Below are 27,603 nucleotides of genomic sequence, written 5' to 3' on the forward strand. Positions count from 1 at the left end.
CCCCTTAAACCCTGAGGAGACCCTAACCCTAGCCCTGGGCCAAAAGGCCCTATCCCCTTAAACCCTGAGGAGACCCTAACCCTAGCCCTGAGCCAAAAGGCCCTATCCCCTTAAGAGTTGGGTGTCTCTGGTGAAATGGGCTTGCCTCCACGTCTCAGTATCAACCATCAAAGTGGATCGAGGAATTATGCGTTCCAACAGGGAAAATGTGTCATGTTCATGAAGTAACCCGGACACGACCTTCATCAGATGGTTTAAAGAACACTGTTAGTTTGTTTTGTCTGGCATAGACTTTTTGGATCTTATTCAGTTAAATAAAATACAGTAGCTTTATCAGAGTGAAAACAGACTTGATGCATGTGATGGAAAACACCAACACAGGGAAGCTTTATTATGTAGATGCTTCTGTCTGGGCTGATGTCTGTATTACATCTAATTATTTCTGTCTGTGAATGGTGGTTCAGTGCTGAAGTCTGTTCCAACACGACTGCCTCCTTCTTACTTTTGTCCCGAGCTGTCCTCTTTCTCAATGAATGAATGTGTGCCGCTGCTGTCTGCTCACATGGCCCCCAGAGGCAGCACTGGGGTGTCCTGTTCATTCAACAAACATGCCAATGCTCTCAAGTGTATGTGTGTATGGAGAGGTAGTGGTGGTGGTGGTGGGGGTCCTCCTGCAGTTAGCCCTCCAATAATCAGAAGCCCAATAACACGCTGACTTTGGCTCAGAGGGCGCCAAGCAAACATGCAGCAAATGGCACTTTTATTTACTTGTCTTCACATCCCCTCCCCCCAACAACTTTCATTTACTGAGCTTCAGTGCCTTTACCAGTGGCCCCATGGCAACAGCGAGCCCTGTCAATGGAGGGGACTTTCTCATGATGTCACAATGACCGTGAACCATCATAATTTGTTATTTTAATACAGTTTGCATTTTTACATCGGATCAGATGTCGTGTCCTGCACTAAATGGTACAATGCATCATGGACGGATCCTTACCAATACAGAAATATCTGCCAACTCTGATAACAAAAAGATTATCCTGTCCCCACCCCAAACCAGACTGAGTCTTGGCAATGAATGAGCATATTGTTACCAGCTCTATACAACCTGTCATCTATCAACACTTGCTTCTTGTCTGATTGTGACAATGAAATCTGCAAAGGCCCTCGTTGCTCTCAGGCCTGTCAGAAGCACGATCGGAGAGGCAAATCTGCTGTTTGCACAGTCCAATGAGCACCAGTGGTTTTACCCTGCTGCTTGACTCCTCCTTGGCAACTGGGCCAACCCTCTCTGACCTCTAACCTTGGTTGTAGCCTTTGGATGAGAGGAGAAAAAAAAAAGTTCCTGTCTAAATTCAACCATTAGATTTTGAAGTAGACAAGGCCATGCCCTCGAGCCTGCTAAAGGAAACACACATCTTTGGGTAATGTGAGGTGAGAAAGACTATCAGCCAATGGCGGGACGAGAAGGGAGCGTGATAGATTGTGTAATTGAACGTGTGACATTTGATGGATGTCCAAATGAGGGGAATAATAGGTAGCGTGACAGATAGGTAGGAAGTGAACCCTTAGATTTTTACACAGGAGCGGATATGAGCTGTTTGCTTTCAGAACAGAGAATGATGGATGAGTTTGTGGAAGAGGAGGATGGAAGAAAACAGGGAATAGTTGCATCCCTCTTTTGTTAAATTTGGAAACACCACTGTTTATTGTCAAGAAGACAATTTTGACAAGAGCCAAGTTTAACTTCATGCACCAAAACCCAAATCAAATCTGTTCACAGACTTAGTATCAAACGCTGAATGCACGTCTGCTCTGAAAGAAAATGTCTGCAGTAATTATCGCCTGCCTCCGAAAAGTAAAGGTGGATGATAATGTTTTACCTGTGTGAGTTTGTGTGGCTATCTGTTACCAGAACATCTCAGACACATTTTAATGAAACCTGTACAAAATAATCCATGAAGGTTCATCTGCAACTGGTTAACTTTTGGAGTCAATTGAATATAAGACTGACCTTAGAATCCCCCACCCCCCTCCAACACACACACACAGGCACTTTGTAAGCACACACCCACAAAAGCACATTACACACACAATAAAGAAAACTGCAGAGAAGAATAGTTCTAAGTCTCAGAGATAAATAAGAAAATGCTTGACATTGCAATGAAAATACATTTTCTGGGTACAGTTTTAATGAAACACTTTGGCAAAGCATTATTTCTGTTCGCCACGTCTCATGGGAGCGGGTTGGATTTCGTTAAAATCATTAGTGCTTGTAAAACGGTGTGCTGAGCTGCGGCAACAGTTATTGAGTTGACAAGTGTTGGCGACAGCTGAAAGCCCAGCTGGGGAGGGAATGGCTGAGGCTGGAGAGAGCGAACTGCGGGGGATCACACACTCACATGTGCACAGGCGGGCTCGGCAGCTCGGGCACAGGTGACGGCAAGTGACCCTTAATCAGAGGCGAGGAACCGTGCGTGCGTGTGACATGCTTGTGCTGCAGAGGGTCAAAGGTCAACCCGATTAGGGATAAAAGTACAAAACTAAAAACCTCGAGTCGGCTTGCTTTCACATCCGTGTTAAAGATAAAACAAAAAGAAAAGGAGTAAGATTGGAAATTGTAACTAGTACACAGATAAAACAGTAAATTATATATTTTAAGCCTCTTTTCACTTTTCTGAAATTTCCTGAATGCTAAATGCTCAGGCTGCACCACAATCCTGAAAGTCCACCCAGCTGTGGACTGCAAACCTGTCGGCTCATTAGGGACATGATGTGTAGATTTAAGAGGATTATCACTGCTCTGCTGTGGAATTCACAACATTTCTAAGGAAGGAAACCATGGAGAGAGTGACAATAAGGCCTCAGAACACTCACACAGAAATTTCATTTATAAAAACACGTGAAGCTTCTGAAAAGCCACGAATTGTTTTTATGCTACCAAACCAACAATTAATACAGAAAGATCCCAGAACTTTTGAGTTGCTGACCATCAAACTCTTGAACTGAATGAAAAAAAGTGGACAACCAGGTCTGAAAAAGGAAGCCAATCATGGGAAGCATTGTCTATAAAAACATCTCAGGTATTTATCACCAAAGCATTTTTTTCTCATACAAAGAAAACACAATTTTCTACAAGCCAGTTTAAGGATCAGTTTATGGTGTGTGTGTGGGACCTTTGTGGGACTTTGCAGCCATACACACTTTTTTATTCACACTGCATTTCAGCACAGCTGCCCAGAAACCTTCTATGCATGAAATTAATTCATCCATTTGTTGTTGTGAAGTTGTGTTCTTCTCGTCATCATTGGGTCTGGTGTGTTATTTTCCTTCATGGAACATGAATCCAGGTGAACACATATTCTGTGCACTCAGCCCACACATTTATAGGTTTTATAGCAACTATTAGGACTGTTGCTAAACGATAAACTATACATTTTAAAATTAGCTATAAATACGATTCTTATTAGATGCTAAGAGTAGACGCTGGAACTATAATGCAATAAAAATTTGAAGCAGACATAATTACAATTTCATGTAAATAATGAACATTCACAAAAAACAAAATATACATGCTTTGCAGTATTTCAAATATCAGCGTCAAATGAACAACATAAAATACAATTTTTTGTATTTCTTTTTCTCTAGCAAGCAAAAATATATTGTTGTTGGGCTTGAACAGAAGCCCTGAAGTCATGTTTCATACCTGAAGTAGGTGTGAAGGACAGCTGCAGGTGATTGTCAGTGACAGAATGTGCATCACACAGTTCTTGCACGTAATCTGCTGAAAGAAAACAAATTTACTTTAATGTCTCGACCTTAACTGGGTCCTTCTGATCAGCGTGCTGGTCGTTCATCTGAAAATATTCCAGTGAACCATCATGGCCAGATTAAAGCTGGACACTGCGGTCGTACTCTAGTAAACAAAAAAAATCTGAAACTACGTCCATCCCTTAAAATTTAGTGCAGCTGTTTTAACAGGCAAGGTTTGGGTTAAGAAATCTACACATTCATTTTACTCCTCCACTCCATCAGTTTTATGGGCTCCAGCAGCCAGCTGGGAAACATTATGTTAAAGTGTCCTACCAGCGGCGTAAAAGTTTATAAACCTGTCATAAACATATACAAAATGCACGAGGCTCTGACAACAAAATACAGCAGCAGGAGCTACTTTTTACTCAAGTTTTTGTTGCATACTGGCATGTGGTGTTGTGACTCTTTTCTGCCCCCCTTTTGTCACAAGTTGTCATGTTTATTAATTTTTACAAAAAAGACAGACATCACATTAGAAAAGGAAGATATACATTGATTTTAATTCAAGTTTCATGCCACTAATATAAGATTACTTAAAGTAAATCACATAATTAGTTGTTGTTGTTGTTTTTTATGTTAAAAGAGTCAGTTTCAGGTCAAATGATTGATTGATTGTTTTCTTGCTGTATTGATAGCACATCACACAGAAGATTAAATTGTTGCCCACATACAATAATATTGTACATTAGAACTGATCAGAGTTCAGCATCTTTAGGTGCAAAGATATTACTTCAGGTGCAGAAAACACAAACTGTTCATGGTTTGCTTGATCTTTAAGACCATATCACATGTAAGTTTTAGTTCTTAAACTACAAATGATATTCACATATTTTATTTTTAAACAGGCAAAAATCATTCAATTGAAAAAAGTTTGTTTTTATGTTTTTTCTTTTAACTTCATTGTGTATTGTTGCACAAAATCCAGAAAGCCTTCTTGCACAATCCATCACAATCAGTGTCTGAATAAAAAATATTTTATAGCTACTTGATAAAACAGTGCCACAAAGTTGCTGTGTTAATTGACAACAATAATAAGAGAGTGAAATTAGCTGTGTAGCTGTGATAAAAACGGAAAAGGCTTAAAAAGAGGGAGAGAGTTTGGTTTTGCTGCCCTCTGCTGGACTTACTGAGTCTTGCAACAGGCATTTGTGCCACCATTTTACATTTATGACAACTTTGAGATTGATATACATTCTCACACACCCTATGATTGACTCTGGTCCAGTTCTTGACAGTTTTAACCTACAGAACCATAAAAAGAGTTCAGTGACCGTGCAGAAAGCAGCCTTTATGTTGAAAGTCCTCGCCCCCCATCCCACAGAGGCAGTGAAATACAGATTTTTAATGTATTTTTAACAAAGCCTGAACAATGAATTTGCTCTGCAGAGAAGTGGTCCAAACACTGACAAATCATTATCATAATGTTTTGGTGTGTTATGTGTGTTAGTCAGTTAAACATTAATTGAATGTAAGGTTATTCTTGGATACATGACAGAATGTGTCGGTTTTCTTTAAAAAAAAAAACATAAGCATAAACTCAAGTTTAGTTTATGATTTATTTCTGGCAAAAAAACAACAAAAAACCCTTCATAAAACCAACAACTGCTGGCCAGAGAAGTTGTTTATTATCAATGTCTAACATAAATAACTAAACATAAAGAGGAAGGCTGCAGCATATTCACCTTCAAGATCTAGTTTTAATGATTAATGAGAACACACGTCATCTTATTTTCACAACGAAACAAAAAATATGGTTTTATTAACTCCTGAATGGACAAAAACAGATTTCATGAACATAATTTTTTTTCTAGAAAAATATACAGCTTTTATAAACTAATTACAGTTCAAAAATGGGTTTGTGGGGTTTTTAGGGAAGCTTCTTTTCATCCAGTTTTGTTTCTGGAAAAGTTTTGTTCAAAACTTAAATGATCATCTGGTCAAATTGAATCATGTTTCTCAGTTTGAGAAAAGAAGAAACTATTAAAGGTGGAAAAGGGCCTGATTAAATGTGCTCTATATGCTGAGGTCTTAGCTGAAAGATAAATATCGTCAGGATCAGGACCCACCGCTCTGAACGTTCAGTCTGTAAAGGTGTGTAAAAGTTAAATATTACACAAGACTGCTTACGCAGGAAGCTGCCTCAGAGTGACAGTGTTACTCAGGAACAATGTCTGCACTGTTGTTCTCCTCTCTGCTCGGGTCCAGTGCTCACAGTTTCAGGTGTTTGGGTGGGATCAAACCCTACCAGACTTGGAAACAATGCTGCACATTTTTGCTGCAGCCATGTCGGTAAGTTTTAAAGAAAAAGAATTTAATAAGTAACAAGGTGTCACTAATTACGTATGGGCGCTTTTAGTCTTTTTGCTTGAAAATAACTTTAGGCGCTGTTATTGTCCCAACATGGCCAGAAGGTTTAAAAACTAAAATAAACTTGGATTATCTTTAATTTGAAAACAAAACGCCACGAGAAAACAGTTGGCCTTTTTCTTCCTGGTCCTTGTTGCAGAAAGAGTGAAATAGTTTTCCAGGGAAGGAAATAAAGTGAGACTGCAAAAACCCAACTTGTACTTTCATATTTTTTAATACGAAGAAAACCTTAAGGAGACGTTCTGTAACCATCAAAGCCGATTACCAGAAGGCCGAAGCCACAAGACATCTGTGGAGCCTAACGCTCTCAGCAGGGGAGTTAATCAGTAACAAAGTCAGAACATTGGTGTCAACTTAAAGTAAACCAAGCACAATAACTACAAAGAAAAGATTACCAATACTTATTTCCTATCCCCTTCCAGACATTCCAAAGTCTGATTACTATGATGGAAAACAAGTTAGGCTTCACCTAAACCCTTCGCCGCAGCACAGGATCACCTCCCTCCGGAATCGGTGTGTTACAGAACGGAAGGCCTGTCCACAGGGGCCGACACCTCCTCCCTCTGCTATCCCTTAGTGGTGATATTAGGTTTGAGAGCAGATGGAGGTAAATGTCTGCAGAGCTGAGGAAAGCCCTACCAGAGCTGACTATAATGAGAAATTGACCAAATTGCCAAAAATGATAGAAAACCTTAAAAAATAGTAAAAATAAAGAAATACAAATGTAAAATATGGAATAAATAAACCTTTAAAAGTATGTCGAAAAAGGTCAATCGTAAAAGCGAATAGACATTAAAAAAAGAAAACGCTTAAAAATTAATGATAATAAAAACAATGCACTTAGCAAGTTCACCAGCAGCCATCATGAACTGGAAAGCATCAACAACAAAAACACACTGAAATACTGAAAGTCACAACATCATATCAAGAGATCTGCTGAATACTAACAACCTAAGGAAAATATATATTTCTCAGGTTAAAAAGGACATAATCCAGGCAAGAAGATTTTAAAGATTTGTATATGATATATATAAATATATAAATGATCATCCTTAAATGACAAGTCATGTGCTGCTTTCAACTTCTGAACATCATTATCTTTTCCAGGTCCCTTCATGTGGACAGCCCCCCTCACAAACCCTCAGTCATAACCAGCTACGTCCACGGCACCTCCTCTGTTTCTTTGCTGCCCCTGACTGTGGGACAGAGCCTGGACGCCACAGTCCAACGCTGTCCTGACCGCCAAGCTGTGGTCTTTCTGCAGGACGGCATCCGCAAAACCTTTGCACAGTTTCAGCAGGATGTAGGTGTCAGATGTGATGCTTTAAACAAACACTTATCTTGTTGGAATCATGTTAGAATGGGTCCTTGTATTTGCTGAAGCGCTGCATTGTAAATTGTTTTGTACAGGTTGACAAGGCAGCTGCAGGTCTGCTCGCTCTTGGCTTGAAGCGAGGTGATCGGCTGGGAGTCTGGGGCCCAAACATATATGAATGGATCCTTTTTCAGTTTGCTTCAGCCAAGGCTGGAATTATACTGGTCAGTGCATGGAAGCTCAGTATATTTACACAGAGGAGCCCTGTTTTACTAAATACACTTGTCAAGTACAAGAGAGACAGATACTGATATGTTTACCGAACTATCATGATCAGATTCTGACTTCCATATTGTAGAATGATTTAACATATCTTTGAAGCATGCATGGTGGTATGTGCTGCCAATATCTCCAGCAAGTTAATCTGACTTCAAACCGGTTCTATCCTTGCAGGTGTCACTGAACCCAGCTTATCAAGTGGATGAAGTGGTCTTTACTCTGAAAAAGGTAGCTGATGTCATCACCCTGCATACATGTCCACATGCCTGTATGTCGTAAAAACACATGCAATCTAAAAGAGATGTAAAAGCATACAATTGTTCTACTGATTGAATGTAACAGAGGTGATTTGTTGTGTCTAGGTTCAGTGTAAAGCAGTGTTGTGTCCCACTCGCTTTAGAACCCAAAACTTTTGTGAGATGCTGAGAGAGATCTGCCCAGGAATCGACACCATGCCGACTGGCATGATTAAAAGCTCCAGGTCTGACAGAGTCAGATGTCAGACTTAGTAAACCTTCTTCCTTTATGGGATTAAGTACTGATATATATTTTAATAGTACAATCAAACCAGTTGTGGCTGCAGCATAGATGACCTGTTGTGGGTCTTCCAGGGTGCCAGATTTGCGGATGATAATTGTGACTGACAGGAGGCAGCCAGGGATGCTTCATGTGGAGGATGTGATGCAAGCAGGGGAGGGTCCACACTTCAAGCAGCTGATGGAGCTGCAGAGCAAGCTGTCCTTTGATGACCCCATCAACATTCAGTTCACATCAGTAACTTTAGTGTTGCACCTTTTTGAACAAAGATTGATTCATTTTGTTTCAGGTACTTTTTCAGACACATGCTTGTTCCACTGGTTTTAGGGTACCACTGGGAAACCAAAGGGAGCCACTCTGTCCCACCACAACATTGTGAACAATGCTTACTTCCTGGGTCTGCGGATGGGTTATGGATGGAGAGTAGGTCCACATTTGTGGCAATATCCCAGATCTGGAGAGAAAAAAACAATCATTAAGATTTAAACAACCTATTATTTTATCATTCCTGGTCAGCCTCAGGTGCGAGTGTGTGTTCCTGTTCCCCTGCACCACTGCTTCGGCTCTGTGATTGCAGGGATGAGTATGGCGATTCATGGAATCTCATTGATTTTTCCGTCTTCTGGCTACGACAGCCTAGCCAATATAGAAGCCATCCAGGCTGAAAGGTATGGTCCCCGTCATGATTATGACATCCAGTTTAATCATAATAACCACTTTCATTATCTGCCATTTGCATTTTTCTCTCAACCAAGGTGCAATTTTGTCTATGGCACTCCTACCATGTTCACTGACTTGCTGAGCCAAGATTTACCCAAATATGACCTGTCATCCATTGAAGCAGGTAGGTGATCTGAAGACAGGATTGTGATTTTTTGGTCTATTTGTTGTAAAGTGTTGCTCTGTTTTAGGGCTCATGGGAGGTGCTCCTTGTCCTCCGGAGGTTTTGAGGAAACTAAAAACAGAAATGAACATGAAAGAGATAATGGTGAGCAGCTACATGTGCTGTTTTTTTAAACAATACTAAAAAAGGTACTTTGTGGATACAAACCAATGAGCACATCATCTTTTAACAGGTTGTTTATGGAACCACTGAGACAAGCCCTGTGGCATTTCTGGGATTTCCACAAGACAACGATGAGCTGAAGCTGAATACAGTCGGGTGTATCATGGCTCACACTGAGGTGTGTCTCATTGGTCACACAGATTTTTGCTTCTACAGTATCTCACTGCAGTCAGGTGACCTGCTGTGTGTCCTAACTGTAGGCCAAGGTGGTGGACCCTGTTACAGAAGAGCTTGTGCCTCTCGGGGCTTCGGGGGAGCTCCTGATCAGAGGCAGCAGTGTGATGCATGGGTACTGGGACGATCCTGAGAAAACCAGAGAGGTGATTCCTGACAGTCGCTGGTACAAAACTGGGTAAGATGGATTTTTACTCATTACTGCAGAGAGCCGTGTTTCTGCACTTAATGTAAAGTTGCCTGTCAGTACCACAAGGGTCAGGATTCCCTGCAGAAACATGCTGTGTTTACAATTTTAATCCATTCAGTGACACAGCGAGCCTGAACAGTCTGGGATACTGCCGCATTGAGGGACGTATAAAGGACATGATCATCCGCGGAGGGGAAAACATTTATCCTGCTGAAATAGAGCAATTCCTCCACACGCATCCAAAAGTGCTGGAGGCGCAAGTGAGGTTTAAACACAACATTCATCCTTTCCTGTTATTGAAAATGTTCCACTGCTGTTAACTATTTAACATGAATACAAACATGTCATAATAATGTCAATGATCTGCCTGTGCTTGCAGGTGGTTGGAGTGAAAGATGTGAGGCTGGGGGAGCAGGTGTGTGCCTGCCTCAGACTCAGGCAGGGGCAAAGCTCCACTGCAGAGGAGATAAGAAGCTTCTGCAAAGGCAAAGTGAGGACAGATGATGAATAAACATACATAATGTCTAAAATATTATGAAGAAGACCACAGTTGGACAGTTTATGCACCAATGTTTGTTTTCCTCTTCAGATATCTCACTTCAAGATCCCACATTATGTGATTTTTGTGGACAGCTTCCCTCTGACCTCCTCAGGAAAGGTAACAGCTCTGTTTCAAACAAACATTACTGCCAAATAAATACCATTTTTTATGGGGTTTTTCATCTTCTAGATCAAGAAGAACAAATTAAAGGAGGAAATGGAGAAGAAATTAGAGCTTTAATGTTTTGGATCTTACTGCACGCTGTTTCAGGACACAGTAATGTGAAGCATAAAGACTCAACTGAGGATCTGCAACTAAATACTTTTAGTATTTCATACCATGTCATTTTGTGCTGCTTTTTAATGTTTAGTTTAAATACTGCAACATCTATGTTATTAATTTATTAGTTTTATGAAAGCCATTTTACAATCAAGAGACGTAAATGAACATTTCCTATAAACACAAATAAATTCAATAAAATTATGTTTCATATTCATCGTTTTTGTGTCTGTTATAATGAAATAAAAATATTTATCAATAACTATGAAAATCATTGATAAGAACTACAAATTGTCAGTGAAAATGTTAGGAAACAATCAGCCTTTGTGCATTTTTTAAAGCACCATTCTCTTTAATTAGTCACTGAGATACAATACTCTGGTTGGGAGGCACTCCTTCTTCTCATCTATACTCTTCAGTACAACACATCACCTGGCCACGAGGAGCTTTCTGTGATAACTGAGGAAAATATCAAAGAATAGGTCCAACTGAGAGCTAACTAATGAGAACAAAACATGAAAACCTGTATGTGACAGAGGAGCCGAAGCTTTCTGAACTACTGAAGCAATATGATGCAACTGTGCTGGAATGGTTCAGTTTGTTGAAGCATTTGATGCAAATAAATATGGCGCCTTCTGTTGGACAACTTTCAACATTACATTTGCATGGAACATAAAGGACAAAGTGCCATATAACAGTAAAAAAGCACCATTGTGTAAAACATCAAAGGTTCCATGGGCATCTTGAAAATTTGCATGGTTTGTACTCCTTTTAAGGACAATAATAATATGCTTGCATTTTAATGTGATTGTGCCAACATTAACAAATCTTAGCAGAGCTGGTGACTCGGCCTGCCAGAATGTGGGTCCCCTTTAACTTTACATTAAAAAGAGCAACTGTTTTGAAAATCACAATAATAATCAGTCATGATGAGGAGTCTTTCAAACTGTTCATGTTGCTGGGGTGGGGGGACACAGGTTCTGCCAGAGGTGGTGACTCGGCCTGCCAGAATCTATGTCCCCTTTTAATCTGGGAAGGTGTGTAAAAGTTAAAGATTACACAAGAGTGTTTACATATGTAGCTGGCTCACAGTGACAGTTACACTCGAGAGTAATGTCTGCACTGTTGTCCTCCTCTCTGCTCGGGTCCAGTGCTCACAGTTTCAGGTGTTTGGGTGGGATCAGACCATACCAGACTTGGAAACAACACTGCACAAGTTTTCTGCAGCAATGTCGGTAAGTTATCATTAATATTTTCATGAAATAACAAAAGGGTGCCACAAATTATTTGTCTTTTCGTTTGAAAAGGACTGAAAAGTATTGTTATTGTCCCAACATGGCCAGAAAGTTTGCTAAAAAGTGACATGTGCATAAAGACAGGGAAACCATTTTAAAGACTAAAACAAACTCAGATTATCTTTAATCTGGAAACAAACACCACAAGAAAACAGCTGCCTTCTCATTTCTGGTCTTCAGCTGTCTGATCTCTAAATTGTGCTTTGGTTTAAATTCATATGATTAGTTTTTCCTAAGAGTCACTGCAATCAACTTTCCATGACATCAACTTTATTGTACTGTGAATTACCTCGCTTTAGTCAGCTCAATTCTTTGTGTCTTCTTGGTGTATACTATAGGTTTAATTGTCCTGACATTTTGTTTGTGTTTACGTCTTATTACACCCCAAGGTTCACTTTTAAAACCGTCTTGTTGTGCTATGAAACTTCTAAAAATCATTGAGTATTATCTTTAACAGTTCTGTAACTGTAGAAATTGATCATTCTTAAAGGAACAGTCATGTGCTGCACACAACCTTTGAACATTGTAATCTTTTCCAGGTCCCTTCATGTGGACAGCCCCCCTCACAAACCCTCAGTCATAACCAGCTACGTCCACGGCACCTCCTCTGTTTCTTTGCTGCCCCTGACTGTGGGACAGAGCCTGGACGCCACAGTCCAACGCTGTCCTGACCGCCAAGCTGTGGTCTTTCTGCAGGACGGCATCCGCAAAACCTTTGCACAGTTTCAGCAGGATGTAGGTGTCAGATGTGATGCTTTAAACAAACACTTATCTTGTTGGAATCATGTTAGAATGGGTCCTTGTATTTGCTGAAGCGCTGCATTGTAAATTGTTTTGTACAGGTTGACAAGGCAGCTGCAGGTCTGCTCGCTCTTGGCTTGAAGCGAGGTGATCGGCTGGGAGTCTGGGGCCCAAACATATATGAATGGATCCTTTTTCAGTTTGCTTCAGCCAAGGCTGGAATTATACTGGTCAGTGCATGGAAGCTCAGTATATTTACACAGAGGAGCCCTGTTTTACTAAATACACTTGTCAAGTACAAGAGAGACAGATACTGATATGTTTACCGAACTATCATGATCAGATTCTGACTTCCATATTGTAGAATGATTTAACATATCTTTGAAGCATGCATGGTGGTATGTGCTGCCAATATCTCCAGCAAGTTAATCTGACTTCAAACCGGTTCTATCCTTGCAGGTGTCACTGAACCCAGCTTATCAAGTGGATGAAGTGGTCTTTACTCTGAAAAAGGTAGCTGATGTCATCACCCTGCATACATGTCCACATGCCTGTATGTCGTAAAAACACATGCAATCTAAAAGAGATGTAAAAGCATACAATTGTTCTACTGATTGAATGTAACAGAGGTGATTTGTTGTGTCTAGGTTCAGTGTAAAGCAGTGTTGTGTCCCACTCGCTTTAGAACCCAAAACTTTTGTGAGATGCTGAGAGAGATCTGCCCAGGAATCGACACCATGCCGACTGGCATGATTAAAAGCTCCAGGTCTGACAGAGTCAGATGTCAGACTTAGTAAACCTTCTTCCTTTATGGGATTAAGTACTGATATATATTTTAATAGTACAATCAAACCAGTTGTGGCTGCAGCATAGATGACCTGTTGTGGGTCTTCCAGGGTGCCAGATTTGCGGATGATAATTGTGACTGACAGGAGGCAGCCAGGGATGCTTCATGTGGAGGATGTGATGCAAGCAGGGGAGGGTCCACACTTCAAGCAGCTGATGGAGCTGCAGAGCAAGCTGTCCTTTGATGACCCCATCAACATTCAGTTCACATCAGTAACTTTAGTGTTGCACCTTTTTGAACAAAGATTGATTCATTTTGTTTCAGGTACTTTTTCAGACACATGCTTGTTCCACTGGTTTTAGGGTACCACTGGGAAACCAAAGGGAGCCACTCTGTCCCACCACAACATTGTGAACAATGCTTACTTCCTGGGTCTGCGGATGGGTTATGGATGGAGAGTAGGTCCACATTTGTGGCAATATCCCAGATCTGGAGAGAAAAAAACAATCATTAAGATTTAAACAACCTATTATTTTATCATTCCTGGTCAGCCTCAGGTGCGAGTGTGTGTTCCTGTTCCCCTGCACCACTGCTTCGGCTCTGTGATTGCAGGGATGAGTATGGCGATTCATGGAATCTCATTGATTTTTCCGTCTTCTGGCTACGACAGCCTAGCCAATATAGAAGCCATCCAGGCTGAAAGGTATGGTCCCCGTCATGATTATGACATCCAGTTTAATCATAATAACCACTTTCATTATCTGCCATTTGCATTTTTCTCTCAACCAAGGTGCAATTTTGTCTATGGCACTCCTACCATGTTCACTGACTTGCTGAGCCAAGATTTACCCAAATATGACCTGTCATCCATTGAAGCAGGTAGGTGATCTGAAGACAGGATTGTGATTTTTTGGTCTATTTGTTGTAAAGTGTTGCTCTGTTTTAGGGCTCATGGGAGGTGCTCCTTGTCCTCCGGAGGTTTTGAGGAAACTAAAAACAGAAATGAACATGAAAGAGATAATGGTGAGCAGCTACATGTGCTGTTTTTTTAAACAATACTAAAAAAGGTACTTTGTGGATACAAACCAATGAGCACATCATCTTTTAACAGGTTGTTTATGGAACCACTGAGACAAGCCCTGTGGCATTTCTGGGATTTCCACAAGACAACGATGAGCTGAAGCTGAATACAGTCGGGTGTATCATGGCTCACACTGAGGTGTGTCTCATTGGTCACACAGATTTTTGCTTCTACAGTATCTCACTGCAGTCAGGTGACCTGCTGTGTGTCCTAACTGTAGGCCAAGGTGGTGGACCCTGTTACAGAAGAGCTTGTGCCTCTCGGGGCTTCGGGGGAGCTCCTGATCAGAGGCAGCAGTGTGATGCATGGGTACTGGGACGATCCTGAGAAAACCAGAGAGGTGATTCCTGACAGTCGCTGGTACAAAACTGGGTAAGATGGATTTTTACTCATTACTGCAGAGAGCCGTGTTTCTGCACTTAATGTAAAGTTGCCTGTCAGTACCACAAGGGTCAGGATTCCCTGCAGAAACATGCTGTGTTTACAATTTTAATCCATTCAGTGACACAGCGAGCCTGAACAGTCTGGGATACTGCCGCATTGAGGGACGTATAAAGGACATGATCATCCGCGGAGGGGAAAACATTTATCCTGCTGAAATAGAGCAATTCCTCCACACGCATCCAAAAGTGCTGGAGGCGCAAGTGAGGTTTAAACACAACATTCATCCTTTCCTGTTATTGAAAATGTTCCACTGCTGTTAACTATTTAACATGAATACAAACATGTCATAATAATGTCAATGATCTGCCTGTGCTTGCAGGTGGTTGGAGTGAAAGATGTGAGGCTGGGGGAGCAGGTGTGTGCCTGCCTCAGACTCAGGCAGGGGCAAAGCTCCACTGCAGAGGAGATAAGAAGCTTCTGCAAAGGCAAAGTGAGGACAGATGATGAATAAACATACATAATGTCTAAAATATTATGAAGAAGACCACAGTTGGACAGTTTATGCACCAATGTTTGTTTTCCTCTTCAGATATCTCACTTCAAGATCCCACATTATGTGATTTTTGTGGACAGCTTCCCTCTGACCTCCTCAGGAAAGGTAACAGCTCTGTTTCAAACAAACATTGCTGCCAAATAAATATCATTTTTATGGGTTTTTTCTTCTTCTAGATCAAGAAGAACAAATTAAAGGAGGAAATGGAGAAGAAATTGAATCTTTAAGTTTTTAAAATCATACTGGAAGCTGTTTGAGAACACTAATAAAATTAAACTCCTGTGGATTACAGAAAGAAAAATAAGCCTTCATGATTTTATTAGATAAAAATATATGTGATATTTGGTACTAAGGCGGAACTGTGACAGCTGGATTGAATAAACAGGCTTTTAAATTTCAAATCACACGTTATTGTCGTTTCTACCCACCACCACTAGAGGGCAAACAATACTTAGATTATTTACAACAATCATGTTTGAGTAAGAATATCTAAAAGGGAAAAACAAAAACAAACAAGTGCTGAATCGGTGACTATCTTTAGCTGGGTGGACTTGTTAGATCTCTCTCACTGAGATTTCATTTTGATTGACAGAAGGTTTCCAATTTAAAAGAGTTTTATCATTCCCCAACTAAATTTCCCATCGAAAGTTTCCAGAAATTTTCCGCTCCTTTTTTTTTTTTAAACTTATAAAAGCCATTTTAGAGCCAAGAGCTGCAAAGAACATCTGCTTTTAAGACTGAAAGGTGCCATAGTTTTCCCCAGTTAAAATTATGAAGCTATTAATAAAAACAATGACACCATACAACTATTGACAAGCACCACAAATTGCCAATGAAAGCTTTAGAAATCAACAATGATTTCTAAAAATGATGCTTTTTGAAGGCACCATTTTCTTTTAAATATATTAATTAAAGTACAAACTGCTCCATGTTAACTATAATCTTTATTTACTTTAACAATTCTGACAACATAATACAATGCGTGTAAACATGATAGTAAAATGTATCGAAACACATGCCATACAGGATCTGAAATAAATAGGACTTTATTGCCAAGTGTTAATATGTACAGTGAGTTAAGCAAAATGAACCATTTTTAGCATTTCTACTGTACAAACTGGCTGTAACGCTCACTTCAGTAACAGGCTCTGTGCCCAAAGTGATCTCGCTATAAATACTAACAATATTAACAATGAATACTAACATCTGATTTATACCTCAGACTGAGATCTGATAAATAAGGATTTTATAATAAGGGGGCTAATAGCTGCAGACATCGTTTCAGTATGGAAAACAAAGCCAATATCCAAGCTGCCTGAAATAAGTCAATCAAAATCAACAAAAAAAACAAAAAAGGAATACAGCAGAGGTGCTTCACTGCAAGAAGGCTGCGAGAAACCATAAATTTAGATTTCTATGGCAAAAATTATAGTAAAAAAAATTGTTTTATCTCTTTTTTTCTGCTTTGAGAGTCCTTAAAAGGGTGAAAATTTAGAGCCTAATTTATGTCCTCGACTTCTTTCTCATTGAGGTCTTGCAGCAAGCTTGCAAGAAAATAACATTTATACATCATACAAAAAAAAAAAAAAATGTCTGTGGATGTCCACAAAAAAACTCAACTTTAGCAAAGACTTGTGAGGAGCAGCTTGATAAAAAGGGACAGTTCGGGTCTTTAGCAGTGGGGTTTTGAGGAAATGTTATGAACAATAATATCTTCTGAGTGGGCGAAGATCAAAGTGGGTTGTTTCATAGCAGCTCATGTAGACTCCATTTAATAAACCTTTACAGCACCGTCAACTTCATATTACATTATTTACAGAAAACTCAATGGTTATTTGCCAGCGCAGATAGCAGAACTGCTAGCTGTAGCACTTGTGGTGCAGCCCAGAAATGTTAGATCTCTACCAGAACAATCAAGTGATGCAAAACTGTTGACAGTGTTAAGGTTTATGAAATATAATTTTATTAAATCTCTGAACTATTTTAGATCAGAAGTGTTTCAGGATGGCGGCGATCCATTATAATCTTGGCCCTGTTAGCTCATCGATCTGTGCAGAATTAAACGTTGTTTCTCCGAACTGAGGTTGTTCAAAGAGCCATCTATAACAGATAAGACATTATTTGTTTACAACCTTTCCACAGAACCCACTTCAACCGACTCTGAACCTTCAGGAGCAGAGGAGATAAGCAGCTGAGATTTCTCAAAAAGATTTTCAGCCGCTAACGAGAACAATGGTGGCGCAGCAGCTACATGGCTTTGAACGATCAACATTCACTTCGGTCAGCGTGGACTCGGACATCTTCACTTACACACGACACGTGCACTCAAGAGGGGGCAGAAAAAGCAAATAGGAAAAATGCATTTTAAAGCACACTGAGATAAATTAGTTAATACGAACATGTCCATTTTTAAATTATATACAATCTAAACAGAAAGGAGTTGAACTGTGCAATTCCATAGAAAATAAGAGGAATAAAGGTTTAAATGAAGCTGTGGTCTGCTGAGGACCTTTTGTCATAAATATAGTGTTCTGATGAATTGTGGGATTGCCACAACAACCCAGCCGACACGGAGGCCGGCTGACAGAGAGCACTGCACTGTACAGACAGTCAGACAAGCACAGTACAGCTTTAGGCACATGCAATAAGTGCTAGGAACACGTGCACAACTGCCTGTGCACCTACACACAGACGCACTGAGAGCTGCGCCCCGCAGATAAGTCCATTGTTAAGTCAGGTCTGTCTCGAAACATGCACTCTCACACACACGTACGCATTCAGTCTTCCTTTCTGTCCCTGTTGCTTACACGCAAACACGCCGGAGCCTAAATGTCCTCTCCGCTGCCACACTTTAACGGACAGACGGATGTTTGCGTTGCCAGTGGATTCCTCACACACTTAAAGGCAGCATTCCCGGATGAGCGATGACTCTGGATGAGGCCATGGAGGTCAGGGAGCTGGGGTCCAGTCCATTAACAGTGCTGCGGGCGAAACACGTACGTGAGCAGATATGGACGCAGATGCAAACAAAACCAAATCTGCAAACTAACAGAAAATAACGATAGTTTTGAGCACAGGTTAATAGTTGCTAACAGACTTACGTCTTGTCGAAGTAGGTGGTGTGGAGAGTGTGGGAGAACTTGGTGTTGTCGCTGATGAGCGTGCCCTTGTCCGTGGAGAAATTCTTTCTTGCTGCCTGGTCTTTGGCCATGTTTCTACAAGCAGCAAGTTTGGACTCCAAAGCCTGGTGACAAAACAGGAAGAAGGCTATAATTTGCGCCAAAAGAAACATTTCTCCTTTGCCTCGTTATCGAGGACATTAGCTTTCAGTAACCACACAAACACAGAGACGTTATTTAGTTTAAAAGTAAAACACTTACCCCAACTTTTCTCAGAAGGTCTCCAACTATATTTAGAGCTGAGATTCTAGCAGAAGGAGTGAGGGCAGATCCACCACAGCCATTGGTCAATGCTACACAAAAAGCATTGAAATCAGTACATTTGCATTGTTTCTTCAGCTATGTAACAAAAATAAAGAATAGGACTAATCTGTACCTTTTGGGGTGACAAAAGAGTGCTCTAAACTCTTGCCTACAGGTGTTGCAGGAAGGGAAAAAGAGGCCTGTACTGCAGAGTCCATCTTGTCGATGTCTAAAGTAGGTGAGCTGGGTGCCGACATCCTGTCGCTATTCCGCTCTCGTACTGCCAGCTCCTGCCTCAGATCTACGTAAGAGAGGAGCACAACTCAGACACTTCTCCTCCAGCCCACATACGGCGCTTACATAATGCGGAATGGCATCTTCTTTACCTCGTGCTTCGTCTTTCAGTCTCTGCACGGACACCAGGAGAGACTCCTTCTCATCCAGCTCACTCTCGAGGAAGGCATTTCTCTCAATGGCCTGGTTTAAACGGCTCTCAAAGTCCTCGAGAGACACTATTGTTGCCCTATAAATGCAGAATAGATGTTACAAACACTGCAGTAGGTGCAGTACGTGAATATGTGGTAAAATTCTGATTTTGCTGACGTTGTAAATCACGTCATTCTGACCTCTTTGCTCTTTCCAAGTCGTCGTTGGCTTGTTCAAGTTCTCTCACATATTTATGTAGCTGCTCCTTGATGCTGCGTGTCTGGCTCAAGTCATCCTCCAACATAGAAATCTGTTTGTAACTCTGGGCGTACTGCTGCTCCAGCTTCTCCTGATAGAAAAACGAGAAAGTGAAAAGGGGAAAGAGCCCTAGGGGTTAGCCAGCATAGAGAAACAAGTACAAGAACAGCTTGAAAACATGATTTGTACACTTTAATTACAGCAGTAGAGAATATTAGGGGAATCACAAGACAGTGAAAATATTTTCAAAGGACCTTTTTGTTCCCAAGACAGGCACAAAGGGCTTTTTTTCCCCTGAGCTTGTGTAATTAATGGCACTGCTGAATGCCTTTACGATGGCCCTGATGCACAAAAACATCATTATGGTTTCTCTGCCTCACTTTCACTGTTAATTTTCAGTTTTATGTACAGCACAGAACCTTAAATGCTGAGTTATGTGAGGGGAAAAAAAAAAAAATCACAATGGCTAGATATCCTCATTGTATACATACAAAATAGGAAAGTGTTCAAGCCTTGTGTGATTGAAAACAGAACTCATCCTTTCTATTTTCTTCCACTTTATCCTGACATCCAGTTAAGGAGTTCTGCTGGATTAACTGAGAGCGCGCCTCATTAAAACCTCTACAAAAGAGACGGCTCCGACAAAGATCAGATAACCTGTTGAGTAATCACTAAGAACTTTCACGGCGTACTAATCTGCAGAAGAGAACAAAGAGATAAGCAGAGTCAGCAGGTTACCTTGAGGTTGGACACCTCGTTCTTCACTTTCTCGTTTTCTGTTTGTAAATCTCGAAGTCGATGCTCAGCCTGGCTAAGCTGTGCCTCTAATTCAGCCTCCAGTTCCCGGCTGCCCTCCTGGAACTCCTGCAGTTCTTCTTGAGCATCCTGAAAACTACACAGAGTATAGAAGGGAAGAAAAAAAACATGATATTTCAGATATTTGAAACTTTCCTCTTCATCTACCACACAGTTTTGTGAGCATTAGTTTTAGAAACCAGGCTCAGAATGGTCCAGTAGCTTCCTCTAAACGGGCGGAAAAATACTCCTAATAAAAGCCAGTCAGATTTGGACACATTTTTAAAACTTTCATTCCTGACTAACAGCTTCCAGCTCAGTATTGTTGAGCTTATTATTCTAAATATAAAGCTCTGAGGAGACAGCTGAAGTGAGAGGGCAGTAGGGTCAGACAACAGGGACACAGACATGTGTCCTTAGCTGTGGAGGGTATTAAATATCAGGAGGAGGCAAAGGAAAACAATGTGTATTCACACTGGTCAGGGCTAACAACATTTCAATCTAAAATAGGAAGGACGAGAAAAGTCTGTGGTCTCAGCATTTATAGATTAAAAAAAAAAAAAAGAAAAAAGTCCCCCCGCCGCCCTGCCTCCCCCTCTACAGATGACACGGTGCCTCACACTGATCTGGAGTCAGCTGACTCATGCTGGCATAATGGCTTCTCAGTGGTTCTACAGAGCGCTGGAATCCCTGAATCAGTTGTTGTGCGGGGTCGTTCCAGACATACCGGTGTCCCACAGGCTGCTTGATCAGCACGGTGGGCTCCATAACCTCCACCTGTGAGCCAAACCGCAGCAGCTAACAGGGCCAGAATCAGGGGGGAAACGCGTGAACGCAGGGTAAAGTACATTTGATACAAACCATAAAAGGGGGAAATTATTTTTAACAAGTAAAATATTAATACTGCATGCCACCATTGTGGATCATTTAGAGTAAAGGTTCTAAAAAAACAACAGAAACATGCTTAAAAACATGTCCCACGAGCCCAGCTGAACCATTAATTTGGGGTTCGGTTTATTCCATGAGATGAAGATTTTCCATGCATGCACCCACTACAGGAATTTCTCAGAAAAAAACAAACAAAAACCCACCAGGTCTTTAACCAATTCTGAGCAGTTCTGGACTTTAACTGGATGCAACAAGCCTCGGCTACACAAACAGAACAAATGTGACCAGATCTACACGTTGCTGCTGCCGGCTGCCGGCTGCTGGAGGGCCTGTGGGTTCTGGTACAGAAGTCAAAGCTGTTGTCATTTCCTCATGAGTAAGTCAGCAGGTTTGTGGTTTCCCTTTTTTAAAAAACCCAGCCTGATCATTTGCCTTTTAAGGACTAAAATCTGTCTTTTTTTTTGTGCTAACAGAGACTGATCCCCAGGCATTTTTTTAACTGAGGTTGGCTGTTTTTATGTTAATGAATAGGAGTTGTTGCCATCTGATATTTAGAGCATAAATCAGGACACTCTGTTAAATAACCCACTCTGTAAAAACAAGCTTGTTAAGCAAAAACAATAGTTTCTATAAACAAAATGCTTCGAACATAGCAGAACATCTGGTGAAAAGTCACACCTAAAAATAGGTTGCAGCTGACTGAAACAAGATGTTAAACATTAACATCTGAAATGATGTAACACTGCTGAACTGACAAAACCGAACCGTCGTTATCAGACAAGTACACAAGGTGCCTACCTTTTCTTATATTTAAGAGCTTGCGACTTCCAGTAATCAGCCTCTTCATCTTTTGATGAAAATTTAGGAATCATCTCTGTGTCCATGTCAAGGCGCCCTGTGGAGAAAAGGAAACAGTGTTACTTCCTCGGAGGGTAGGACTTGCTGGTTGACTTGGGAATGGCACGACGCTCTTGCCGTTTTTGTCCTTCAGCATGTAGAAGCAGGCACGGCGCATTCCCTTCTTATCTTAAAGCTGAACATCCAATGAGACCAGGTTTCAGAATTTACCACATTCCTCACTGGAGACAAAAACGTCTGCGTGCAAAAGCTAAAAATGTGCCCATCTGAGTTCATGTAATGCCTTGTGAATCAATGACTTAACTCAACCCTAAGTGTATCACAGATGTTCTTTTTGTTTTTCTAAATTAATTCAGGTAATTCTTTGCGTCCAGCCTTTCTATCACAAGCCTCTTATTGGCTAAAAGATAATTTTGTTTTAGGAGCTCCACATAGCTCAGCTTATTGGACGTTAGTCCAACCAATTCCCAGACAACAGTCCATCCAAACTAAACGTAGTTAATGCCAAACAGATCAAAGATGTCCACCACAACCCAGATGTGAAATTGTAAAAAAGCATTTAAAGTGTTAAACCCTCGGTCCTGTTTGCAAAGAAATAGCACCGTAACAGAACGTTGCTCATCTTTTCTGTTTGGCTTTCAACCTCAGCCTCAATCCAACATCTATGGAAAGTGTGTGTCTTTATGTGAATGAGGCTGGGAAGGGGATACAGCTGCTGTAGATCAAAGAATTCTCACAATCCAACTTTTGAGGTTACAAGAATTTCATGCCAATATGCCCAGCTTCCAGAGAATATAAAAGAAAAACCCTCAGCTGAAACTAAATACGAAAAACAGGCGGAGGTGCAAAAAATGGTGAGAAGAACAAGAAAGTCCAGAGATTTTACTGACTGTAACAACTGATTTCAGACAGAGAGGATGTGCCATTTTCCTTTCTAAGCAGGGAATGGTCTCCACACAGCGAGACGGCGACTTTGAGGAAAGACCGCCTGCTCTTCCGTTTAAACATTCCTCTGAGATGGCCTCACCAACAGCTTACAGACAACAGGACCCCCACATGTCGGTACGCTGCTCCTGAAACTGAAACAGTGGGAAATCAAAGGGCTTCCCAAAACTAAAACTGAAACATGCTGACCTGTGAAGGTACCAAAAATGTCTACACAGAGTCCAAACTTAAAAGAAACAGGAAGGCACCCTAAAAACTAAAAAACGTGTGCAGGTCAGAGGAGGGCAGAAGCAATGTGCAGGTAAACAGTTACATCACGAGGAGGGGTTAAGTCCTGCCACGTAACGGGTCAGAGGAGACTGAACACATGAAGTTTCAGCATCTTCTGGAGTGAACGTAACAATACACACAAAAACAGAGCAAACATAGAGGAGCTATCTGGAAACAACAGACAGGATAAAGAAAGCTTCCTTTCCCCCACATTCCTGAATCTTACATGATCTGATACAGATTCTTCTTCTATTAGATCTTTACTGACTGTTAGTTTGCTCAACTGAGGACAACATCAGCCCTGCAGGTTTAATTTACAGGGTGTGGTGGTGCTTCCCTTCAGACCTGGGAGCATATTTTAGTCCCTTGGGTTATGTGGGTCAGCCCACAGGTTTTTTTTTTTTCTTCCCAAAAAACGTCATGAAACAACATTAGGAGACTTCAATCTTAAAATGATCATAACAACAAGCAGGGTGTTTAGGAAATCGTTTGAAATGTCACAAGCCAGGGTAGCTGATTTAAACATGTCAATATATATCAAAATATGAAACGTTCCGTGTTAATTTACCAAGCTGAGAGTTGATTTAGTGTTAAAATAAGCCAGAATGCTACACATGGAAATAGCGAGAGTGAGTAATTATTTAAAGATACAAACTAAAGCTGACAACTTTCGATGTTTCAGGCAAAGAAAAAAGAAAAGAGCTTTTATTTTTGACGTTCACAAAAGCGCCGCCGCCGGACACATTTAAACGGACACATAAAACGCCAAACAGACAAAAAGCTGAGGATGTTAACAGCTTTAAGTTCCTACCTGCTCATATCAAACCGGTGTCTCGTCCTCCGCGTCAGTAATTTAGTCGTCCAGCCGACGAAGCACACACCTTCTTCAGTCCCGGGGCCTCCGGTGCTAAATGAGGTAACTGGGGCTGTGCTGCTGTGTTTAGGAAATTGCCAACGCGTCTCCCGGAACTAACGTAAACGCTCGCAGGGGCGTACGCGCTGACGTAGTTTCTCGTGACGTATAAAAACTGGAAGAAGCCCCACCCATCCTCTCAGGCATTCTCACAGATTTAATGGGAAACACTGGTCTGGTTCTGGTCTTCGGGTTTCTGTGACTAATATAGAAACAATTTGTTCTTTTGTAATCTTCCCGAAATAAAAATAGAACCCGTTTTTTTCTTCAAGAGATCACATGTTTACAGCCTTTTCAGTCGGATTAGCCCTATTTTATTCAAAGTATTTATTAGGACAGTGTGTCCATGTCCACATTTTTTTTTTACCATAATCATCAAGGTTAAATAAATTTCTTTTAAAATGCTGCACAGTTTGTTCTATTGACCAATATTTTTAATGACTTAGAGCTGATTCAACTGTAAACAGACTTTCAGTTTATTTATATTTGGTGTCAGTTTACAGAAAATGTCACCTCAGAGAAGTAAACAAAAAGAAAACAAACAAAAAGAAAAACAAGTTCAAATCATAAATTCAACCCAGATCTATATTTAAATGCAATTACACATCCCCATACAGTTAATAAAGGTGGTCTGTCTAAGGAAGTCAGAGGTGTGTGTCAGATTTCCACTTTGTCAGTCCCTCATAGTGAAGAAGCACACTGATGACAGTGAAAAGGAATGTCTCCCATTTAACATAAATAACCCTCCAGCATGTGGATGGGCGGCCATCTGCCTCGGTCGACTGGGGTTTGAGAGGACAGGAAAGAGGCACAGACAAACACAGAAGTTCTGGTCCAGGTGTGGTTTTTATGGGAGGGAAAAACAAACAAAAAGACAGGTTAATGGCAGCGATAAGAGCATGTACAATCATGGAGACAGCAGCAGTGTGAAGACATGTGGTCCTCCAGCAGTCCAAGCCTGTAACAGCAAAACTAATGGATAGCCCAGGAAACCAAAGCTAACCCTAACTATAAGATTTATCAAAAAGGAAGGTCTTAGGCCTAGTTTTAAAAGTAGACAGGGTGTCAGCCTCACAGACAGAAACTTGACGAAGGTTCCACAAGAGAGGAGCCTGAGAACTGAAAGCTCTGCCTCCTGTTCTACTCTTAGAAACTCGAGGAACCACAAGTAAACCTGCAGACTGAGAGCGAAGTGCTCTGTTACGAAAATATGGAAGCTCCCCTGATGGACAGAAACGTCCTCAGCTAGAATTTACACTTTTCTGAATAAAGGTTGTAGTTTCTCTTGTTACCACAAGGTGGCAGAAAAAAAACTCTTCCAAACCATACAGGAACAGGAAACTTGAAATCAATTCTTTTAGTTAGGCTGGAAACCTTTTGAGATCTTCACTTCAGATGGTCATATTTTTTGTTGCACAGTCACTGAAGGCATCAATGCAATCAGCATTTTGTATAACACACACACACACACACACATATATATATATATATATATATATATATATATATATATATATATATATATATATATGTTACACAGAATATCCATAATATGGAAAAATATAAAACAAATACCTGGAAAGAATTAAAGTGAAATCGTTATTTACATTTTTAAAAAATCGTACAACGACATGGTTTTATTTTAAATCAAACACTTTTTAAATGAGATTTAAATGAGACTTGTAGAGGCTGGCGGGGTGAGGAGAATGAAACATGAAGCAGACATTTGAACTGGATCCAGTTGATCAGCTCGCTGCTGTCACAGGTGGCTGGCCCTGTTTTACAAGCCTCTCCTGGCCTCCACCCAGCACCAACGACACACACACAGAGAGCCAGAGAGGAACTGAGAAACGCTCCAGTTCACCAGGAGTTTACCACCAAGGTGATCTCTACATGGCGTTCTTTAAAGAAGGAGGCGCAGAGGACGCGCAGGAGTGCCCGGTGTGCTACGAGCCTCTTCCTGGCAGCGAACGGACGCTGAGCTGCGGACATGCCTTCTGCCACGACTGCCTGGTGAAAACGCTGGTGAGCATCAACAGTGATGGACACATCAGGGACACGATCGCCTGCCCCATCTGCCGACACCTGACGTTTATCAGGAGGCAGAAAGAGGCGCTGGTGTCCCTCGCAGCCAAGAAGGGTCCCAGTGAAGGACAGACCCTGGAGGTGCCCGTTCCTCTTGGACCAGGGCAGGTCCAGAGCGCACGGCGCGCCTCCGTGGACAGCTTCATGTCTGGGGTGAACTGGATAGTCCGCTGCTGCAGGTGCGGGTTTCAGAGGCTCCGTGCCGGCAGGTTAATCGGTCCCAGCCACAACAACGCGTGTCAGATCTTCATCATCAGCGCCCAGGGCCGCCCCATGGCCGAGGAGGACGCGCTGGATGTGGTGATGACCGTGGTTCAGCCTCAGCGCAGGACACGACGCAGGGTTTGCACCACAGCACGGTGCCTGATCTTTCTGCTCACTGCTTTCACGTTACTGGCGTTGGTGGCTGCAACTTTACCCTGGATTCTGTTGGCATGATCCATCCAGGAGGACCAAGGTGCCAATTGATCAAATAACTTTTAAAGAGACATATTTCCACTGATTCTTATCTCGAGCATGATAGTTTTGTGAGTTTGACTGATCCAAAGAACGTTTATACTTGAACTAAATGCAGAGTAAAACGATCAAAATGTCAAGTATTAATTTAAGGTACTTTTGTTTCATTGTTCGTAGCAGTTTAAGTCAGTTTTGTGTTCATGTTTGTAACATATTCAACCTGTGTTAATAAACAGAGAATTCAAGCACATCAAAAATGACAAGTTTTAATTTAAAACTGTAGGACCATATCTATTCAGAAAACAAACAAACAAACATAAAAAACCCTCTTGCACAATGGCACTGGTGTTAAAGCAGCTTAGGTCCGTGTTGTGCTGTATTGTTCACTGTCATGTTTCCAAGCAGCAACTATGAGGCCAAAACAACAGAGATAAGACCTCCAAGTTTCAGATTAGGCCATTATAAAAATGTTGCATTTTCTCTGGAAAGTAAATTTGGCTTGAAATGCGTCTAATTATAATAAAACTTGATTATGAAGCAAAATATATAGGCAAGAAAAACCCCACCAATAAAAAAATGAGATCACTAGTTGTGTTAAACCTCTGAAGGTCTTTTTGCAGTGACCATGTTTTGTATTTAAAAAACAGCGTAGAGAGTCTTTTAACTGAATCTGTAAGAAATAATTGATGCTCCCATAGCTGTCTCAAGGAGACGAGCTATCCGATTGCTGTAAGAAGAGACACTTCTGATTAGATTACCACTGAGTCTAAAGCACCGATAACTTAAACATGCAGTACAGACACATGCACTTGTCTTAACTTTTATATTGAAACTAAAACCTAAGGTAGCATCAGGAGTGATTGGGAGGAAGGTTTGCTTAGAAGT

The 27,603-nt window shown here is 41.1% G+C and overlaps 4 protein-coding genes across 4 annotated transcripts; 3 read left to right on the forward strand and 1 right to left on the reverse strand.

The window, feature by feature from the left end:
* Window positions 1–5,942: 5,942 nt before the first annotated feature.
* On the forward strand, window positions 5,943–10,728 carry LOC108241272 (medium-chain acyl-CoA ligase ACSF2, mitochondrial-like). Its single transcript, XM_017425299.3, has 16 exons — window positions 5,943–6,102; window positions 7,288–7,483; window positions 7,591–7,719; window positions 7,949–8,002; window positions 8,137–8,255; window positions 8,386–8,548; window positions 8,639–8,734; window positions 8,828–8,979; window positions 9,067–9,155; window positions 9,223–9,299; window positions 9,388–9,495; window positions 9,578–9,729; window positions 9,860–10,001; window positions 10,121–10,231; window positions 10,331–10,399; window positions 10,472–10,728. Exons 1-16 carry the CDS (start codon window positions 5,981–5,983, stop codon window positions 10,520–10,522), a joined length of 1,830 nt encoding a protein of 609 aa, XP_017280788.1. The 5' UTR covers window positions 5,943–5,980; the 3' UTR covers window positions 10,523–10,728.
* Window positions 10,729–11,648: 920 nt separating this feature from the next.
* LOC108241268 (medium-chain acyl-CoA ligase ACSF2, mitochondrial-like) lies at window positions 11,649–15,803 on the forward strand. Its single transcript, XM_017425295.3, has 16 exons — window positions 11,649–11,796; window positions 12,396–12,591; window positions 12,699–12,827; window positions 13,057–13,110; window positions 13,245–13,363; window positions 13,494–13,656; window positions 13,747–13,842; window positions 13,936–14,087; window positions 14,175–14,263; window positions 14,331–14,407; window positions 14,496–14,603; window positions 14,686–14,837; window positions 14,968–15,109; window positions 15,229–15,339; window positions 15,439–15,507; window positions 15,579–15,803. The coding sequence occupies exons 1-16, from the start codon at window positions 11,675–11,677 to the stop codon at window positions 15,627–15,629; spliced, it is 1,830 nt and encodes a 609-aa protein (XP_017280784.1). The 5' UTR covers window positions 11,649–11,674; the 3' UTR covers window positions 15,630–15,803.
* Window positions 15,804–16,327: 524 nt separating this feature from the next.
* Window positions 16,328–24,231, reverse strand: ndel1b (nudE neurodevelopment protein 1-like 1b). The gene is made up of 9 exons (XM_017425251.2): window positions 24,076–24,231; window positions 21,990–22,086; window positions 20,247–20,400; window positions 19,451–19,599; window positions 19,211–19,347; window positions 18,958–19,125; window positions 18,783–18,874; window positions 18,504–18,646; window positions 16,328–18,383 (listed from the first exon to the last, which is right to left on the reverse strand). Exons 2-9 carry the CDS (start codon window positions 22,073–22,075, stop codon window positions 18,293–18,295), a joined length of 1,020 nt encoding a protein of 339 aa, XP_017280740.1. The 5' UTR covers window positions 22,076–22,086; window positions 24,076–24,231; the 3' UTR covers window positions 16,328–18,292.
* Window positions 24,232–25,929: 1,698 nt separating this feature from the next.
* LOC108241318 (RING finger protein 222) lies at window positions 25,930–26,969 on the forward strand. Its single transcript, XM_017425355.3, has one exon. It carries the CDS (start codon window positions 26,071–26,073, stop codon window positions 26,698–26,700), a length of 630 nt encoding a protein of 209 aa, XP_017280844.1. The 5' UTR covers window positions 25,930–26,070; the 3' UTR covers window positions 26,701–26,969.
* The last annotated feature ends 634 nt before the right edge of the window (window positions 26,970–27,603 follow it).

Source organism: Kryptolebias marmoratus, linkage group LG12 (genome assembly GCF_001649575.2).
Source record: "Kryptolebias marmoratus isolate JLee-2015 linkage group LG12, ASM164957v2, whole genome shotgun sequence".
NCBI classification, from domain to species: Eukaryota; Metazoa; Chordata; class Actinopteri; order Cyprinodontiformes; family Rivulidae; genus Kryptolebias; species Kryptolebias marmoratus.

What these genes read in the sequence shown, in the direction of transcription:
- LOC108241272 (XM_017425299.3), top strand. Translation starts at nt 5,981, where the DNA reads ATGTCTGCACTGTTGTTCTCCTCTCTGCTCGGGTCCAGTGCTCACAGT. An exon ending in TTTTTGCTGCAGCCATGTCG is followed by an intron (nt 6,103 to 7,287) that starts GTAAGTTTTAAA and finishes TATCTTTTCCAG; the next exon opens with GTCCCTTCATGTGGACAGCC. An exon ending in CTCTGACCTCCTCAGGAAAG is followed by an intron (nt 10,400 to 10,471) that starts GTAACAGCTCTG and finishes TTCATCTTCTAG; the next exon opens with ATCAAGAAGAACAAATTAAA.
- LOC108241268 (XM_017425295.3), top strand. Translation starts at nt 11,675, where the DNA reads ATGTCTGCACTGTTGTCCTCCTCTCTGCTCGGGTCCAGTGCTCACAGT. An exon ending in TTGCACAGTTTCAGCAGGAT is followed by an intron (nt 12,592 to 12,698) that starts GTAGGTGTCAGA and finishes TGTTTTGTACAG; the next exon opens with GTTGACAAGGCAGCTGCAGG. An exon ending in TGGTCTTTACTCTGAAAAAG is followed by an intron (nt 13,111 to 13,244) that starts GTAGCTGATGTC and finishes TGTTGTGTCTAG; the next exon opens with GTTCAGTGTAAAGCAGTGTT.
- ndel1b (XM_017425251.2), bottom strand. Translation starts at nt 22,075, where the DNA reads ATGGACACAGAGATGATTCCTAAATTTTCATCAAAAGATGAAGAGGCT. An exon ending in GACTTGGAAAGAGCAAAGAG is followed by an intron (nt 19,348 to 19,450) that starts GTCAGAATGACG and finishes CTGCATTTATAG; the next exon opens with GGCAACAATAGTGTCTCTCG. An exon ending in ACCACCTACTTCGACAAGAC is followed by an intron (nt 18,384 to 18,503) that starts GTAAGTCTGTTA and finishes TTTCGCCCGCAG; the next exon opens with CACTGTTAATGGACTGGACC.
- LOC108241318 (XM_017425355.3), top strand. Translation starts at nt 26,071, where the DNA reads ATGGCGTTCTTTAAAGAAGGAGGCGCAGAGGACGCGCAGGAGTGCCCG.